Source organism: Molothrus ater, chromosome 2 (genome assembly GCF_012460135.2).
Source record: "Molothrus ater isolate BHLD 08-10-18 breed brown headed cowbird chromosome 2, BPBGC_Mater_1.1, whole genome shotgun sequence".
NCBI lineage: Eukaryota > Metazoa > Chordata > Aves > Passeriformes > Icteridae > Molothrus > Molothrus ater.
Window position 1 is genome coordinate 83,307,500 of NC_050479.2, and position 18,610 is coordinate 83,326,109.

Sequence of the window (18,610 nt, forward strand, 5' to 3'; positions counted from 1 at the left end):
TGATTTGCTACAAATGTTCAACACAGTTCCAGTTCTCAAAGCCTCACACTACCATTCATGCTGCAACCCTCTTAATATAAACACAAAGCAACATAAACCACACCACAAAGTCAGTCCAAAGTCTTTAAAAATGGAAACTAATAATTAGAATGAGCTAATAAGTTACTCGCCTGGATCCTCACCTGGTAAAAGACTGGGTAGTTCAACTGTTCAATCGATATTTTTAAGTGGGTGTCATCATACAGATAAACAATAACATAAACAATTTTAACATTATATAAAGACTATCAAAACCCCAGAGCTTACAATCACTTGCAAGATTAGTGAGAGACTGAGCAAGAGTGACAACTTGAATTTGTTTCTCGTTCATCTACTCATAAAAGGTGACAAGTTGATAGCTGTGGACCAACATCATGCTGTGGTCCAGAGCCAATGGAAATGTCAGTGAAATCTTGCCAATTCCTTAGGTGCAATAAATCATCATAGCTCTATTAGTCAACCCTCTAACTTCCAACACCCAAAGATTTGGCCCTATCTACAATGCATGTTCAGACAAGATATAAATCAAAGCAGTGTCAACTTGACCACAGTTAGGTTTTTTCCTTCTCAAATATTACTCAGACTTTGATAGTTAAAAGCAAATCTCACTGGAGTCATCTAATTTGCAGGAGGAGGAAAGCATTTACAGCAGAAATTTCCTATAAACTCAGCAGACCAAGTTTAACTCATTATCCATCATCCCAAAAGCTGTTGTTACCTATGCTGGGCAAATTCCTACTTAATAGTCTGTAAAGCACTTGAAATCATCAGTCTTTCTTGCATAAGAATGTGGAAAAGGAAAGATGCATCTCCCCTTCCCTGCATCACCACCTGGATCTGGATGGCTCCCAGTCACCACATTCAGCTGGGGCCGTTACAGAAATCAACAGTAACTGCACTCCCTAAGCTGGACTCTATCATCACCCTATACCAAGCTTGTCACCAATCCCCACTGCTCCAAGTTGAGTGTATTAAATTCCTGAAGAGTCTGAACTTCTGGAGAAGAATTGCTAAGCCACAACTCAACACATCAACAGTTTAGGCTTCCCAAGGAGCTTGGTCTAGACTTAAGACTCGTTACTGTTCTTTCTCAAAGCAATTAATTATGGAAGTTTTACCTGCCCAGGGCTGCTCCAAGCACAGACTTACCATTCAGTCCCTCAAATCTTTGTATTAAAAGGCTCAAACTTACGGTAGAGTGCTGAATGGGTATCCAGGCAGGTGTTTCGACTGAGCATTTGTGAGATGGGCATCTGCCATGGCTCTGCTGCAAATAAGTGAAAAGGGCATTATACACAACACAGTACGTGCTGCAATCGCTAGGCGCAACAGGCTCCATTCCATAGGGAGCATCTAGGAGTTTGCTCATAGTCATCACACCTCACAAAGTCATTTTCCACTGTCATGTAGGAAGAATAATCTGCAGTTTGCAGGACCAAAAAGGCCACATGAGTTGTCTATTGATTTTGCATTGAAGTTCTGGGTTACGTGGATGGAAATACATCCACTCCCAACCCCGAGCGTGTGCCATCTGCCTTCCCTCCACAGTGGAGCATTCAGAGAACAGTGGAGCGTTAGTCAGCAGGTAGAGATGGGCTTTTTTTTTCCCCCATTTCATGACAGGCTGCATTTTTTCCACAATGTCCTCTTTGAACCAGTGATAGATGCAGCCTGAAACACCCATCAGGGTTATTTTCTAGGAAGAGTAAGTATGCCCCAAATTTTTAGGGCATGTTTCTTTTCTGAGCAGAATGCTCTGTTTGCTCCTCAAGTTGGTCCCTGGAGAACATGAGCAAATATCCAATACTCCAGTTCTCAGGAATACTACTGCAGTTCCCTGAAACTTTGCAGAACAAAAAGAGTGAGGGGTTGATTTAAAATCTAACATTCCACATGGCAGTGCAAGATGCAACCATCAGGCCTTCAGGCTGATCTTCCTGTAATTTCCTTTGCATTTGCTGTGATTCAATTACATTTCAGCCAAGGTTTGGAACCCATCAGAATGAATTGCACAGCAGATTGGGTCAGAGTCCCTGAAGAAAAGTTCAGAATAAATTCTGGTGTCTGCCACCATTACTCTCAGCATTTCACATAAGAGTCAAACTATTATTTAGCTCCCTGAATTGGAGGACTCTTGTAACCAGGTATTTTCCTGAAGCTGGAAGTAGTATGGGGAAAAAAAAAGCTTTCTTCTTTTTATTTTCATTTAAGCCTGATATATCAGAAGCAGCTACGTTACACCTTTCTTTTCCCCATGCTGAGAGTAAAGGATAGAAACCTCTGCGAAGACTAATGATTAGATTTCAGACAATTTTCAGTTTTGAGTTCTAATTTAAAAACTACTCGTGTTTTGTTCTTTATCTCCAAAAAGTTAACATTTGTAAAGCAGTGCAGTACTACTTTTACAAGTTAAAAGAAAAAAAGTGGATATCAGATTAAACTTTGTATTTTCCAAAACTTAAAACTGGTTATCTCTAACATTTTCAATTAGACAACTTCAAGAAATATTCAAAAAAACAGCTAGCAAGCAAGAATCATTGTATTTTTAGATGACAGTTTAGAAAGTCCTTTTTAAAAGTATTTGAAAAAGCCACTGCTATCATGGCACCAGAATCCTGCAGGTGTGTGTTATCTCCTGTAAGGAAGGGATGAATGCAACAGCAAACAGTGTAATCCCATCAAAATAATAAAATTATAAATTAATTCTGATTAAAAATGTGGCATGAAACACTACTAATTATTTTTTACTTTAACAATTGTACACTTTCATTCTTTATTCCAAGGCAAGTTAAAGGCAAGGTAATTAATAATATGCTTTGGACTGAAAGCATTTTTCTGATTAAAAAGCCTGATCTCACAGATGAAACTATGTATAACTTTGTCAGGAGACTCCTCAAAAAGACTCCTTGCATTTTTAAGAGAACACTTTTGCAAAATAAAAGCTCCAAATCTCATAGCAGGAGGGGCTTATTGTACTCTTGTCTTTGAGATTCATACCTAAATTGTCCCAAGGCCTAGAATCCCCTGGCACTTGCGCATATTCAAAGGTCAAAGAGACAGCAGTAACTGGGAATTGCTCAGAGGCAGCAGTTCTACAGAGTTCCCAATTTTTCAGGGCAAGAGCTGTGCTGGTTGTTCCTCTGGGATGTAGGGTGACCTGCAGTGTTTGACTTTTCACAGCTGGATATTTGAATTACTCTTCTGGTAACATGACATTGCACTGGTTCTGTCTGAGAAATGCATGTAGTTCAAGGGCAAGGACTGAACACTTTTCTTCTACAGCTTTTTGGGGATTTGGAGCTGGATTATTTTTTAAAATTACAGTTTATTTCTTATTTGAATGATCTCTTTTTTTTGTTTTGTGTAAAAAACAATGCATTTCACACCTTTCATATCTTAGACCCTCACCTAGTTGAAACAAGTCTTAGATATAAGGTTGTATATCAGCTGCTGGTCACACTTTTCTTCCTAAATGCTCAGGGTTTTTTAATAGCCAAAAGCTCCAACATCTAGAGAAGCCAATTTAAAAAAAATAGCCAAAAAGTCAACACCACCTAAAGTATTCTGCAGGCATATGCAATACAAGTAAGCACAGGAATAAATACATTGGCAAATATTTACAGGCTGTAGAAAGAATTAACTCAATTTGATTATTACTGCTAACATTTTCCTCAGCTTAGGAGTTTGGTAAATCAAAAAACTACAGACTTTGGCCCACCACTACACTGAAAAGCTAAAAATCTCAAAAGCGATGAGAATCCATAGTTTAAAACCATCTTTCTTCAGAAAGCCTACAAGGGAGGACAGAAGCACCTCAAGTTTGTTTTTTCATGTTTGCCAACAGTCACGTGCAAATATACCTTGCCCCGCTGTTTGGGGGAATATGTTCCAATACAAGTTTTTATCCATCTTAAATGGAAAGAGAGGGGCTGTGTTTCTATAGGTCATGAATGAGTGATTTCCAGAGTCTTGCTTTACTCCCTTTCTTTGAGGATACTCGGCCTCCTGCACTGAGCTTCCCCTTGAGACAGCTCCTACACAGTGACGGACACAGCCATCCAAGCAGAGACTTTATCACAGCTTACTGAAATCAAAGCCTTCAAAATACACAATAAGATCTTCAGCTCATATAATTTTTATATAAAGAGACTTGGGTACACAAAAGAATAATTTCATTCTCATTGCTGAATTCAGCATCATTCACAGCTTTTTTTCTGGGATGACACTTCAAACACTCGATGAATTGCATAGCAATGATACAGCCAGGAAGCAATGAAGCTATGACCAAAGTCAGATAGAGATGCTACCCCCACATTCAGCTAGAGACAGTGCAGTTTCTTCTCTGGAGGCCCTGACACATGTAATTCCCAAACCTATAGGTTTATCAAACCTCCAGAAATGCAGACCCCGGGGGTAACCAGCAGACAGAAAGGCACCAATCTCAGGAAACAAAAAACAAGGCTGCAAGCCCTTCAGAATCCATGCACAGCACCTGCCTTCCTAGCAAGCAGCCCTTAAGCAAACTTCTTTCTTACATGCTTTTCTCAGTCAGGTGTTAAAATAACTGACTGCTACCAGCACTATTTAGGAACATCAGTATAATGTATTTGGAAATGCATTAGCACAATGCAGAGTGGTAGCGCATCAGTGCCCACAGCAATATTGCAGAGGGAAATAACTGCACACTGAATATTGAACTAGAAGGTGAGAGCTTTGGAGCACTGCACAAGAGAGGTTTCAGGTGACAGAGATGCAACTGCACCTCAGCAAGCTCTGGGGAAGATTTCAAGGAAGAACTCCTCTTTTGTATTGAGCAACTTCAGGAGCAAGTAGGTATATCTTATTGCCACTTTCTCATAGGCAGGGAGAGATCTTTATATACATAAAATTTCAATATCAATACCAATTTTGCATGGCCAAATATTAACATGATTCTGTCTGGAGACACATTCAGAGGCAGATCTTAGCTCTGCAGGAAGATGGAACAAAATCCAGAGAGGATATTTAGGAATATAAAGGTTCAGGGCTTGTTGAACTGCAGGACTCTCTAAGATCACACTTAATATTCATTCTCAGAGAAGATATTGCTGATGAAAGTCAAAAGAAGTCACAGGTCATATTCCATTTGTATCCACTGAAATGGCCAGGAATACAAATACAAGAAATTTTATCCAAGTCCTTGAGTGAGGTCTCAAGTAACAAAAGCATTGGCTGAAGTCATTCCCAGTGGAACACTCTCAGCTACTCCTACACATCCTTCCAAATTATCTTCTCTGATGCTCTGGAGACATGAAAATCATAGATCTCAACTAGAGGTCTCAGACTGAGCAAAATATAATAACATACCAGGCCATACCCCTGGCCTAAGGATTCACTCACAAATAACCATTCCGTTCTCCTTGACTGCACATATCTTCTCATTTTCCAGAAGTCTTGCATCAGGTGAATGGACACAGAAAGAAATTTGCACAGCAGTATCAAACAGATTAACACAGAAAAGAAATACATGTTTATGTTGAGAATAAGAGCCACAAGACAGATCTTTTCTGCTTTTCCAGCTATGCCAAATGCATAAAAACACAGCTCACCTTGGCAATGGGAAATTATCTTCCCACCTTCACCCAGGTCCTCCAAATATCAGAAAAAGGACCTGCTAAGGACGTATAGCTCTGCTGTCATTAAGCAGCACTATTATTGAGGCAGCATCAAGCTCTTGTTTCCTTTTTCTTGCTCAGTGTCTTCTTCCACTTGCCTCACCTCTGCAGCTCTCCACTGCTTTGCAGTATCGAGCCCAAGCCATATCTGCCTGAGCTGTTAATTGAACATTTTCTGCTCTCAATTTATAGAGCTCTTCATAGATTTATAAAAAAAAATCACCCTTCTCCTTTCATAGCTCATAACCAGTCTCAATAAAGACATCTCTCTAAAATCAGCAAATCATAATCTAATGAAATCTATTGAAAATTTCAGTTGCACTAAACAAGGTCAGTGCTTAGAAGAAATGAAGTGTCACCCAGAAATGGAGATCAAAGTAATTCCCTTCCATTCCTCCTGCTGCCATAGAGACCAAGGGAGGGGGAAGAAGGGAAGAAGAAATTTAACAGACTTAATTCTTCCTGAAATTTATAATTAACTACAAGGGAAAAGGGACTATTATCACATTTCTAAAGAATAAAGGAGGAAAAAGTTGAGCTTTTGACAAGATATAATTACCAGACATTATATATGCAGTGCACATTGGTTTGTTCTGTGTAATTTTCTTGAAATTCCCCCCTCCCCAAAGGATTTTATTTTTTCAGAAAACACAACATGTGTCTCATCAGTTTACATTCATAATGTCTGAAATCCAAATGCTAGAGGCTCACAATAATTGTTTCAAAATTTAACAGTGGTAAATAAAGATTTGAAATAAATACTCAGATACACTCCCCATCGGTCAAACATCCCTGAGCATATTCTCCAGCTAAGATAAATGGTAATCAATGAAAAGGATCTTCCTACTCTTCTAAGCCTGTGTAGTTTAGCCAGCAGCCAACCCATAGTCATCAAAACTGTCCTCAAGTACCACTTTAGAATAGACTTTACTAAATTTCATGTAAATTTTATGGATTCAGCACTCTTACACTTTTAGGGTCTGGCAGGAAAACACCACAGTTTGAAGTGCTCATCAGCACCTAATAATGACTATAAAAAAAGATTTTGATTCTTTGCTAAATGTGAATCTCTGGGGGGGGGAAATCATTATGTTTCCTTTGTTTTCAGTTTGTTATAGCCAGGAAAGTCAGCACAAAAAAAAATTTAGCTACTCATTTTATGACTCCAAACTGCAATGATTCAAAGCCTAGAGTCTTGGAAACAAAAAAGAACAAATGTTGCCCAGATCTATTAAGAATATGCAGGCACAAAAATGTGGGGGTTTTTTGTTTGTTTCATATCCAGCTAAATTTAAATCATATCCTCATGCTGTATTGCTCTCCACGGCTTTGTTAGTTTTGGTAAGATTATACTGGTTTGTAACACCTGAGGCACTAGTTAACCTCAGTATCCATATTGAGCTTTATAACTTCCTAATTTTGGGACTGATCTACAGACTCTCAGACACATACAGCCTATCTTTTAGGAAGTCCCACAAAACAAACTGAACCTCGTTGCTTAAGTATATGCCTTTTTATATCTCTATATTGAGTATTTTTCAGATTAACATAGTCAAAGAGGGGAGAAGTGATGGGACAACAGGCCTACGACAAAGTCACCTCAGCATAAATAAATATTCTAACTATTAGCTATTTGCATTAGTGTCAGGCCCAAATAATCAATAATTCAACTGAACCTTCTAGTGGATTCATCTGCAAAGTGGGACCAGCAGCTGGCACACAGTGTGTGGACTTGCTCCTCATCTCCAGCAGATGACCTGATCTCATGGACCATTCTGCCCTTCTCCGAACATCTAAAAACTGCTTCTGCTGCCATTCTAAATCAGAGAGTCTGGAACAGTGAGGTCACCTCAGTTGTGCCATATCCACATTTTTCCATTCTTCAGCCATGTCCTAAAGATACCCTCCAGATAACTGAGTTGGTTTTGAGATCAGGTTTTGTAGGCTAAATGCTGAATGGTGTTCTCCTGCTCACTTGGAAAATCCACAGTATCCTACTGGGACACAAGACCTGCTCCTACATTTCCCAAACACAGCATACTATCAACAGGGATTTATAATGATATACTTAATATAGTTTTGAAGCAAACTAGCTGGACAAATTTTAGAGTTCTCCTCTGCTTTACCCTTAACTTCTTGCTACAAAATGAGGTGATGAGTGTGTGGAGTGGGAGAGACCTACAGAAAAGTCATAGCACACCCAGGGTATAAGCCAGAGGTTTGTCCCGTCACTGACCACTGCAACTTATTTTCCATGACCATCATGCATATTGTGAGTCCTGATGACACATCTGTTCAGAATTTGCCTAAAGTGCACACAGTGGTGTCCCCTGTTCCATATATATGGCTGGATGAGCAGAAGAAAATAGGATAGACAGATGTTGCTGGCTCCTGGCAACCTTGTCATTCAAAATTGTACACATTCAGCTTTAGGATAGGTTAACAACATAAACAAACTTACTGCTTTTCTTCCCAGCACCAATACAAAATAGGGGAGCTTCCTTCCGTCTTTATTTCATTGCTTTAAATGTGTGAATTAAATTCTTAGAAAAGGTGCTGGATGGGCAGCCATGAAGGAAAATTGGTAATTTTTCAAACTAGACTACTGCAGAATTTGTAAAAAAGCTACAAAAATGAAAACAAAATGCTGAACTTCTTCACTAGTGGAATGAACCAAGTATTTTACTAACACAAAACAAAAACAAAACAAACCACCAATTTTTTTTCTGTTTTCCAGTTATGTGAATAATCACATTTTCAATTAATTGCTCCGCAGGGGTCAATGACAAATTAAATGTAAGACCTGTCTAAGTAAGTAATCTGGTGTAAATCTCTACTTCACTGGAAGCTAACAATAATATCTACAAAGAAGTAAATGTTGCAGAATTTTCAATATTTTGATGGCAGGAATTTATTTTTGTAGCTAAAAAACGAAGTTCAAGCTGAGTGTTCTCCCTGGTTCTGAAGGCAAATTTTCTGTTTTACAAACTGAAAGACACAGTTCTGGGACACAGGAATCTTACTGCTGCCAGTGCTCAGTGCTGAGAACTTAGGAGTCAGGTACAAAAGGTAAGTGGTTTAATATTCTTAAATAAATTTGGATTATTTAAGTGGTGTCTCTTCTTTGTGTACATCTTCTCAAAACACAGAAGCACTCAGGATAAAATCTGAGATCTTAAGCAAACCTCAAAACACAACTCTCATACAAGTGGCAACCAACACTGATAGTTCTTAGGGATGTTACTGATGTTAAGGATACTAAACCACTACTCTAGATTGCCCAGGAAGTTATAAAAACTGTCCTGATGGAAGGTCTTGAGCTAGCCTTGCCATTGGACTTCTGGGTTTTAAGCCTGCAGAGGTGCCACCTCTGAGCTCTCCCTTCTAGCAACTAGTGCCAGAAATCTTTCGGGGCTTTTTCCCACTGAAAGCTAATCATCTTTTCTATGCCACATAATGCCAAGAACTGGGGGTTCTGGGGGAGCACCTCCTGTTACAGTGAGGAACAGTGAGCTACTTATGCTCTTTCTCACTAGTGGCAGCTCCTGTTGTATTCATGAGTCTGTAAAAGGCAGATAGATGGAAGGAGAGCTGGAGAGGACAGCATGTTGCCTTTGACTGTTGGGAGGCACAGTGGGAATGTTCCTCCCTTTCAAAAACTCCTGGTGTTCCCGCTGGGATGGAGGCTCAACCTAAGCTTTAATTTATACCGAATTCTTTCTAATGATAAAATAATGCCACCAATTAACATGCTTTATGTGTCAGTAAAGGAAAGATGCTATGCTGGGAACATGATCAATTAAAATAAACCAGGACAACCATAAGAAGCTGTCCTTGACTGATTCAGCATTTCTGTAGTTCTGTGCTCAGACATGCATGGAAAAATGAAGGAAATAAAAATAGGAAGAATTTGTACAAATTAATATCTTAAATCTATCTATAACATACTTTACACTTTGGCTGAAAAAACATCAGTAGGAGTTAAGATTTGGCAAGGTATATCAGAAATTAATTTTATTAGATGCCATCTTTTACCACAGAGAGTTCAAAGCTGGATCTGTAGATTCACTGAACACAATGTACAAGGGCACATTCACTCCACCACAACATTTATGTCATTTTCTATAATGTGAAAATACCAAAAATTCCAGACTAAATTAAATGACCAAGTGTTAAAAATGTCAACTCTTTGAACAGTGTTCATCTTTTGCAGTTTACAAAGTATTTATCTTTTATTCCCTTTTTATGACTTAGGATCTGAAGAATAAACCTGATGTATTTACTCCCTTTGACATCAAGATCCACTTTTTCAAGACAAAGAATGGCAATTATCTGCATAAATCAGACAAATGGCTATTCATATATGAACAATAAACAGATCTGAGGTAAAAAATAAATATATGATTGCTCTGTAGAATTCATGCTTGTCAAAATGATCTTTCTTTAAATAACATATTTTCTGAAAAAGATCTGCTTTTTACTATAATAGTCAAAATTGGCATAAACAGATAAATTTGGTGCTTTAAAAGAAGGAGAGTTACTCTGATGAAAATAAAGGCAGTAAGATCAGGATATGGACCAATACAACACTAGTCCAGCTATTTAAATATGGCCCAAAGTAAGATGAGCAAATCACTAACTTCTTTGTTTTCAAGCTGTTGCAATATGAAAATGTTCTGAAACTAGACTTTTGCCATTATTCAGCTCAATTACATATGATATTATGTTGTTTCCACATGCCTGCAAATAGAGAGACGTGTACAATTCACATTGTATCTCATTCCAACACCAACATTGGCAGCAAAGAGTGAATATCTGGAGTTGAATATTTGAGGCTCACTCACATGCTTGATTTTGAGATCATTTCAGACACTCAGTGTTGGATTCAAGAGACAGAAAAGCTGAAAGGAAAAATGTGTGTAGATGGAGTTGGGAGCCCTGCTCAAGGCAGCAGCAGTAGTGAGCTGGCAGTGAATCCATGTTTGTTATTTCCCAGAAGGCCCTGGGAAAATATTCAGAGGAAAACTTTCAGCACCAATTCAGGAAATAAATAAGTGATGTCTCTTGACATATTAAAAAAAAAAAAAGGTACTGGGGTATGTTCTTTTCCAATTACACCATCTTAAAACTTGACTTATTCCCCTGTCCCCAAATCCAATTTCTATGCACCTCCATCCCAAATTCTCTAGGCAAAGCATGGATGCAACTGCAGGTCCCCACTGCACAGGACACCCAGAAGCTCTTGTCTCCAATCACAGCTCTTCTTTTCAACCTTTTGAACTGGAAAATAATACTTCAGCATGTAAAAACTGTATGTTTAGTGTGATCCTGCATCTCAGCCTTGTTCAGCAGTGCTGCAGCTCCATTGCTGAGCGCTTTTAAATGTTATTGCATCAACAGATAACCCCAAGTGCCCCTGCTCTGCTCCAGGGGTGATTGAGGATATAGTCTCAGATTCAGCACAGCTTGTGGGAGCCAGGAGGACCTTGAAAGAACGGGAAGTGAATGAGGCCACAGCCTCCTCCAATTTATCCTCCTTCTGTGGCCTCATTCACCTCTTGTTCTCTTCCCATATGGGTTTCTCCACCAGCAAGATGGGAATGACAGCTGGCATCTGTTTCCATGGCTCCACCGCGCTCCCTGCTCTCTGCAGTGGCCACCCACCGCCCATCTCTGCTGCCCATGGGTGCCCAGGGTATATCTTCCTGCCCTTCTCCATGCTACACATGGGTGTCCCCATTCTGCACAGCTGTGACGCAAAAAATGACAGCAGTGATGCCAGCAGTGCTAACCCCTGCTTTGCCTTATCATTTGTGCAGCCTTCAGGTGGTATGGCCACCGCAGGCATTTTGCAAGTCCTCTGGAAACTATGAAATTCAGAAAAAGTAAGGCAGAACAGGGAGCACTGTGCTGAACCCCAAAGCTGGATGTCCCCTGCTAACTGCTCCTTACAAACCCCACCACCACCACGTGCAAAGGCAGCTGCAAACACGCGCTGAGCTGCCTGCCCTGTAGCAACAGAAAGGGAGTTCCCTTATCATCACCCTGCCATTTAATATTAAGTTAGTTTGATAAGTTTGAAGATGTCTCAAGGAATCACTCAGCTTAAGCCTACACCAGATCCTTAGGTTGGGAAGTGTCCCTAACCCTGGTCCTTAGCCTAATGCCGCTGCTGTGGAAAATAAATTGTCTGCATTCATGTTCAGAAAAAATTATTTAGAAGGACTGTTTCCAAACAGTCCAGCTAGATCTAAAATCAGTATAAGAGTGCTGAACTGGGACCTAGGCATTTTTATTTCTCAGGCCTACAGAGGCAAAGTAATCTATGTTTTTTTCCCAAAAAAAGCCACAATAAGCCACAAGAAACTTGCATCTCTCCAATCAGAAACACCATGACTATCTAAACTACATCTGATTGGCCCCCTTAAAATCCTAGGACCCATATAATGCCCCTTTCTTTATTATTCTTTAGTTTACAGAATAAACTGATAAGCTGAGAAAATATGTGCAGTATACCATGTATTCTGAAAGTGCTCTAGTTGCTAGAGTTATTAATAGACACAAGCATAGGCTAAGATAAAATATGAAATCCTTTTTGTTTTGCTAGTAAAAAATAAGTAAAAAACATATAATTTAGAAAGTCATATAGAAACAAACTGCATAATCTACAGATAAAGAGAACAAAATGCTTGTGGAAGCAAAGCTTATTCATCACTTTATCTTGCAACCTGACACAGTACATGCTCAATCTATTTAATTACAGGAACAGAAAAATAGCAGAGAAATATGTACACAGAACAGCAATGTTTCCAGTCCTACCTTGGTCGTGACAATGCACAGACAATCCATTCTGTAAATCTCCACAGGAGTGTATGTAAATCATAAAAATAAATCAGCAAGGGTGAGGAAAGGCTTTTGAATAGCATGAACAGAACCGGAGGCTTGAATCTGCACAGCCGGCTTTTCCAAGTGGGGCCCTCATAAGAAACTCGAGTCCTCCTCCACAATGCTAAAGGCAGTCATGATGCTCACAGGGATCAGTAAACCCACTAGAAATCGTCTCAAGCAAAACTTCCAGGTGGCTTATCAGGCTTGATTGCTGCATTGTTCAATCTGAGATCAAAATATGCTGTTGAATGGTATGCAGCCCTCTAAATGGGAAGATGAGAACCACAACAAGCACAAAAGAGCAAAAGCATCACATTTCAGCCCTAGCTCTGGTTTCACAATTCTGATCTGCTGTTTCAGTATACCCATAAGATTTCCCTTGCCAAGTCTCTCTCTCTCTCAGCCTCTCTCTCGCTCTCTCTCTCTCTCTCTCTCTCAATCTCTCTCCCTCCCGCTCTCTCCTTCCCTGTCTTTTTTTTCCTCCCCCCTTTCACTCGCTCTCTCCCTCCTCTTCCCTACTAACTCAGAGCAAGCACAAAACACACAACTATCGGGCCCATCTATCACAGTGCTGTCACTTCTCTGCCAAAACAACTGCTTTGGGTTGTAAGGGGTTTTATTAAGAGCATGATTCCTACAAACACACATTGCTGGAAGTGCATGATTGAAACATGAAGGTGTGTGTGAGAATTCGTGCGTCACAGCTACAATTGCTCAGAATTACTGGGTCAGATTTGGATTTGGGAAGTGAATATAAATAACAGCTGGATAAGGCGAACTTTAGCTACAGCAGAAAATAATCAGTCAGGGGAAAGAACCAGGATTTGCATATTTACACATGCACGTGGATCTGTCAGCACAACAGTGATATAATTACAGTTTACCACCCGTGGAAAAAACCCCTAAATTGCATACATTATTCAAAGCTTTGTAGGGGAACCTTTTTTTTTCCCCCACCTATGAAAAATACATCAAACTTTTAATTAAAAGAAAGCACCTTTAACAACAGAGCTTAAACACTCCTTAAATTCTCTCCCAAACTTTTCTTACATCATTGACAGATTCAAAGACCTAATCTATTTATCTCATTTTCTCTATGTTCTGCTTGGAGTTTTACAGACTCTTTAAGTCCCCACAGCCCTACCTTTCTTGAAGTGATGCTGGTGCAGAGCTTGCCTTTCAGGTGTTTTACATGAATCATTCTGAGTTAGAAAGCTTGCTGTCAACTCTTACGGGCTTCCCTCTCTTCCAGACAGAGGAAGAGAGAGAGAGGAAAAAAAAGGGAGGGAGAGAGAAAGAGACTCAGAAGGGGAAAGATATGTAAAATGAAAGCTCTGGCCAAAGAGAGAGGAAAATCAATGCTCCTATTCACTGGAAAAAAAAATACAGCCAACTGGACTGTTGACAGCAACAAGAGGAAATGTCTAGACACCCATACATTACAATTCACCTTTTCAACACACTGGACAGCACAATCTCCCCTGGGTGCTTTGCTGAGGATCTCTCATTCTCACTCAGAGTTAAAATATGTTTTTAATAAAATAAGTCTTTCCAAGAAAATAAAAGATTATTTAAGAGTCATCTCTCTTCCATAAATTACTCAGGTTATAACCCTAATATTCCCGTGATTTTTGGAGCAGTGAGACGCTCAGTAAATGACACATATTATTTTGCCAAAATGAGGTCACTGCTACCAAAGTTACAAAATCCATAGTGAATCAGATATGTGGTCAGAGAGCAATCAACCCTCCCCCAACTATTAAAGTCCTGGTGGATACAACATCTTAAAGAGAAAGTCTCCAGAGCACTTAGAACTGTGTCTAAGGCTTTAATTCACTGTGAGCAAACCCATGTGCAAAAAACAAACTTGATTTGCATTTACAGGCTGTGCTAGAACCTCCAGGTTTTCTCCCTACTGAGGTTTAGTCCAGTAGCCAAACAGTCAGACAAGTTTATTAAACTATAGATTACATGAGACAGGGAACTTCCAAACATCCTTGAAGTAAGAACAAATTAAATATCTCCTTAAGAGGAAATTAACCCATTAATGTGGTGTAACATAAGCCACTCTTGTGCTCTAAGCATTATTGTGTAAAAGTAAATTCAGTCAACTCTAAAATCAGCAGATATTTTAACACTTGAGTGTAAAGCACCCCAACAGTTTGTTCTCTTCTAATTCAAGCTTATCTAGCTTGAGGTATGAAGTATTGAAGGTATGAAGGTATGAAGTATTTCATACATATAATTACCTAATGACTTGGCTGTAAAATTTCATCTCAGACTTGAAACTGGCATATGGAGATGTATTTTGAAATTGGTCTCTAAGTGCATGATCTGTAAATGCTTCTACTTGCAACTCTACTCTTGTGAGATGATCCCAGTGAATGCATGATCCTATTTAAAATTTATTTGAAAAACAGAGGGTTTCAACCCTTTGGGGATGCTTACATGAACGTGACTCACCCAGCTCCCTCAGTGTACCAAAAAGCTTCCTCCTGCACTCCTCCAATTTTTGACTGCCACCTCCTTCCATTAAATATGACAATGAGCATTTAACAGAGCAGGATTTGCACATGTGCTCCTCAAGTTAATACATAATTGAGCAGTTTGCTCCCTAAAATAACTGCCACCTACTTTTTACCCCCATAATCTCCCATAGCCCAAGACAGAAGGAAGACATGCTTTTGGGGATGCAGACCCCTGCTTCAAACTTCCACAGGCTGATTTTGGTTGCCAGGGCTCCTGGTCATAGCTTCTAAGGCACAATGACTGGCAACAGATGACTCATGTCAATGGGTCTCTAGTGTTTCTTCAAAGACACAGTCCCTCATGTCCATTAACAACCTATCCCAGACCCCAAAAAGAGACTGAGCTGATTAATTTTGTTTCTCCAACTAGATACTTTTTCTATTCATTTTGTCTCCCCAAGAATAAGATTTTTCAAATCATTAGCAGTGCTTTACCCTTCATTAGCAACACCTCCTTCTGCTCTAATTTCTGGAGGTCATATCACTGCTTAGTTCTATTTTCTCCTCTGTTCTTTCAGCCTTCTTCTTATATGTACATATGATCCTGACTGAAATCTACTATAGAAAGGCTTGACCCAAAAACCAAAAAAAATTGAGGAGCAGCCATCTGGGGTGAAAAGACATGGTTTATAGTTGCTCATAGTCAACTTAGATGGTAAAAAATAACGTCTGCGATGAGCTCTAACTCTTGGGAAGCTTTAATATAGGAAGAGTAACAACTATTTCCTACTGTGACACCAGTGGTTCTGTGGATCACCATGTGAAAACCATCTGCCCAGCTGACTGCTTCCTTCTTCTCTAATTTTACCAAGGTATCTGTTTTTAAGTCATACAAAAACCAGTAATATGAGGTGAGTGCATGAAATGGGATGGTCTTTTAATGCAGTCTACACTGGACAATTTAATGATCCTTTCTGGCATTAAAGTCTTCATTGTATCCAGGTACTTCCACTTGGATAACCAAAGCAGAGGGTTTAATTAGGCCACTATATTTAGAATCAGAGCCTGCAACATCCCACTGCATTCAATATTTGTAAAAGCAAGCTTCTAGTAAAAGCTAAAAACATTAGAAAATATTCTGATTTTTTAAATCTTTCATTATGCACCTTCTTAAACACTTCTTAAATTCTTTTGAAACATAAATATTATAAAGCAAAAACTGTAAAGAAAAATAGATTAATTTTAAAATTAATTTAAAAAAATTAAAATTTTTTTAAAGCATAACTGGTTTATTTTCTTTTATTTAAAGAGTAGAGATTATGAAAAACAAGACCACTATGGCTCCAAGTTTTGGAGCAGACACAAAGAAAGGAGGCATCTAACCAGACTGTTAACATTGCACTAGTAATGTCAGCATCTTAAAAATTTAGCCAGTGACTATTTAGAGCTCTATGCACCTACACAGAGAACACATGAACACACGCATGGTCTTACAAAAATAGAGAAAGGTTTATTTACTCCTAATGTATCTTAAATTGTGTACTATGGAGTACTTGTTGATGGTATTACATTCCCAGGTTATACTGTCTTTCTTCTTTTCAGGTTCTATATTGCATTCCAACAAGCTACAAATAAATACTTTCCTGATTACGTCTGCTAAGAGGGCAATTGATGTAGTTGGCAAATTATGTCTTTACAGCCAAAGCTCACTTATACCACTTGAACCCAGTTCCTGTGGATACCAACTGGTTACTTAGTAGGTTAACACCAGGATTCAAGTGATCTGAGTAAGTATATGCTACAAGGTAAAATCTCATGAGACAGTTCCTTTATGAAGGCTGCTTTGTGGTACACTTAAAAGAAAAAAAAGAGAAAGAGAGACAGAAACTACTAATCTTGTAGATCCTGGATATGTAGTTAAAAGCTGTATTACAGATGAAATGTTAGAATAAATCCTTCTTCATCCAGAAAGATAAGTTAATACAAATTTCAGAAAGCACGTTCTGTATACCTTAGTCATTCAGAATTTTAATGTAGTTCCCAGGCTGAATCAGAAGCCCAGGAGTCCTGGTGTTAATTTAAAGATCACCAAATTAGCAATTCTTCCCCTCCTAACTGTAGCAGCCCTAAGAGCAGCAGCTCTGCAACTGGCCTGAGGCCCATGAGAGTCTCAGACAGAAGCTATAACACGAATCATTCCCTTCACCAGTGCATGGCAAATTTCACTGCATTTAGCACAATTGATGCTGGAGTCCTGACCAATTTCTCCAGCTGGTAGTTTTTCCAATGAGAAGAAAAAGAGAATTCTCTTTTTTGTAGAGAAGCAGACCTTGTCTCTCAAAGCCTGAAGGTAGATGATAAAATGGGTACAGGGACAGGTGGACAGGCAGCTCCACTCCTTCACCACAAGGTCTGTGCACCCAGCTGCCCACGGACTCAACAGCCACCAAAAAAAATTTCTGCTGCACAGTTCTGGAGGGGATTCCCTCTCTTCTTACCCCAAATACAGTCCCACCTTATCACCCCTTTAGGTAGTATGTGGGAGTTTGCACCACTTTAGACAAGAAACTACCCCAGAAGAAAAACCAAACAAGCTATTTCTGAGACAGTGCAACCTCTCCAGCAGTCTCATTGCCACATGCTCACCAGCTGGGGTCCTATGAGAAGGCAGTATGGCAAGCTGGGAATACAATACGATTTCTAGGATTGTAGGACATGAATTTTCAGCATGACAGAGTATGGGGCAGAGGTCCTTGACCCATCTTAGAGCTCTGAAGGTCCTTGTACAAGCAAGCCTTTCAAAAGCCCTGCAACTTCCGTTAGTTTAAAACTTATGCCTAATGCTTTTTCAATCTATTATTTCCTATACAAATCCATAATTGTTTTCTTGTTTGACAGAAATCCCTTACTCTGAAACAAACAGAAGTGCTTCAGTTACAAATGCTCTGCTGGCTTTGTGCAGGCTGGGATGCCCTGCAACAGAATCACATGGTACTCAAGGGCAGTACGTGCAAGGTGGTTCTCAATTCTCAAGATCAATGGTGAATGAAGAGCTCTTTTTCATTCTTGAGCATTCTGCCTGGGGAGGTAAATCTAACAACCAATTGATCATCAGCAACTAAAAACCTTTGTCACATATGTTCAAACATGTAGCCACTCTTAAATAGCTAGGTGTCACTGTCATAGCAGCCACTAACACTCAAGCACACTCACTTGAAAAAGAAATCAGACAAAATGATGCTTTCAAGTGAACTGACACACTAAACCACAAGATCCTGGAAATGAAAACAAAACATCTGCTATCTACTATCCCATGGTACCGAGAACTGGACAAAATACTACTCACAGCTCTGAACATCTTAGAGTTTGGCAGTGGAGTTGCCAATTTTCAGAGTTTCCTCTCAGGTACACTTTGTATATGAACAGCATGAAAATGTAGTGCATAGAATTGCTGATGGAGAAACATTCAGTCCGGGGTTTGCAGTGGATCTAAGTAGGAGGATGGTGCATTGCTCAGCTGGCCATTTGTAACAGAAATCATGCTGTGAAATAGAGATGACA

General features: G+C 39.4%; 1 protein-coding gene across 17 annotated transcripts in view; it reads right to left on the reverse strand.

Annotated features, from left to right (window-relative positions):
• Positions 1-18,610, reverse strand: part of DLG2 (discs large MAGUK scaffold protein 2) — a 984,854-nt gene that overhangs the window by 816,794 nt on the left and 149,450 nt on the right. For 9 of the 17 annotated variants that reach the window (XM_036384308.2, XM_036384324.2, XM_054518562.1 and 6 more), the window contains one exon: positions 1,232-1,306. The exons of 2 other annotated variants lie outside the window; for them this stretch is intronic. In XM_036384308.2, coding sequence (XP_036240201.1) covers positions 1,232-1,306 — 75 coding nt within the window. Of the gene's footprint in view, positions 1-1,231; positions 1,307-12,512; positions 12,951-18,610 lie in introns of those variants that run through there. 6 more of the 17 variants (XM_036384365.2, XM_036384350.2, XM_054518564.1 and 3 more) reach the window with 6 other exon arrangements.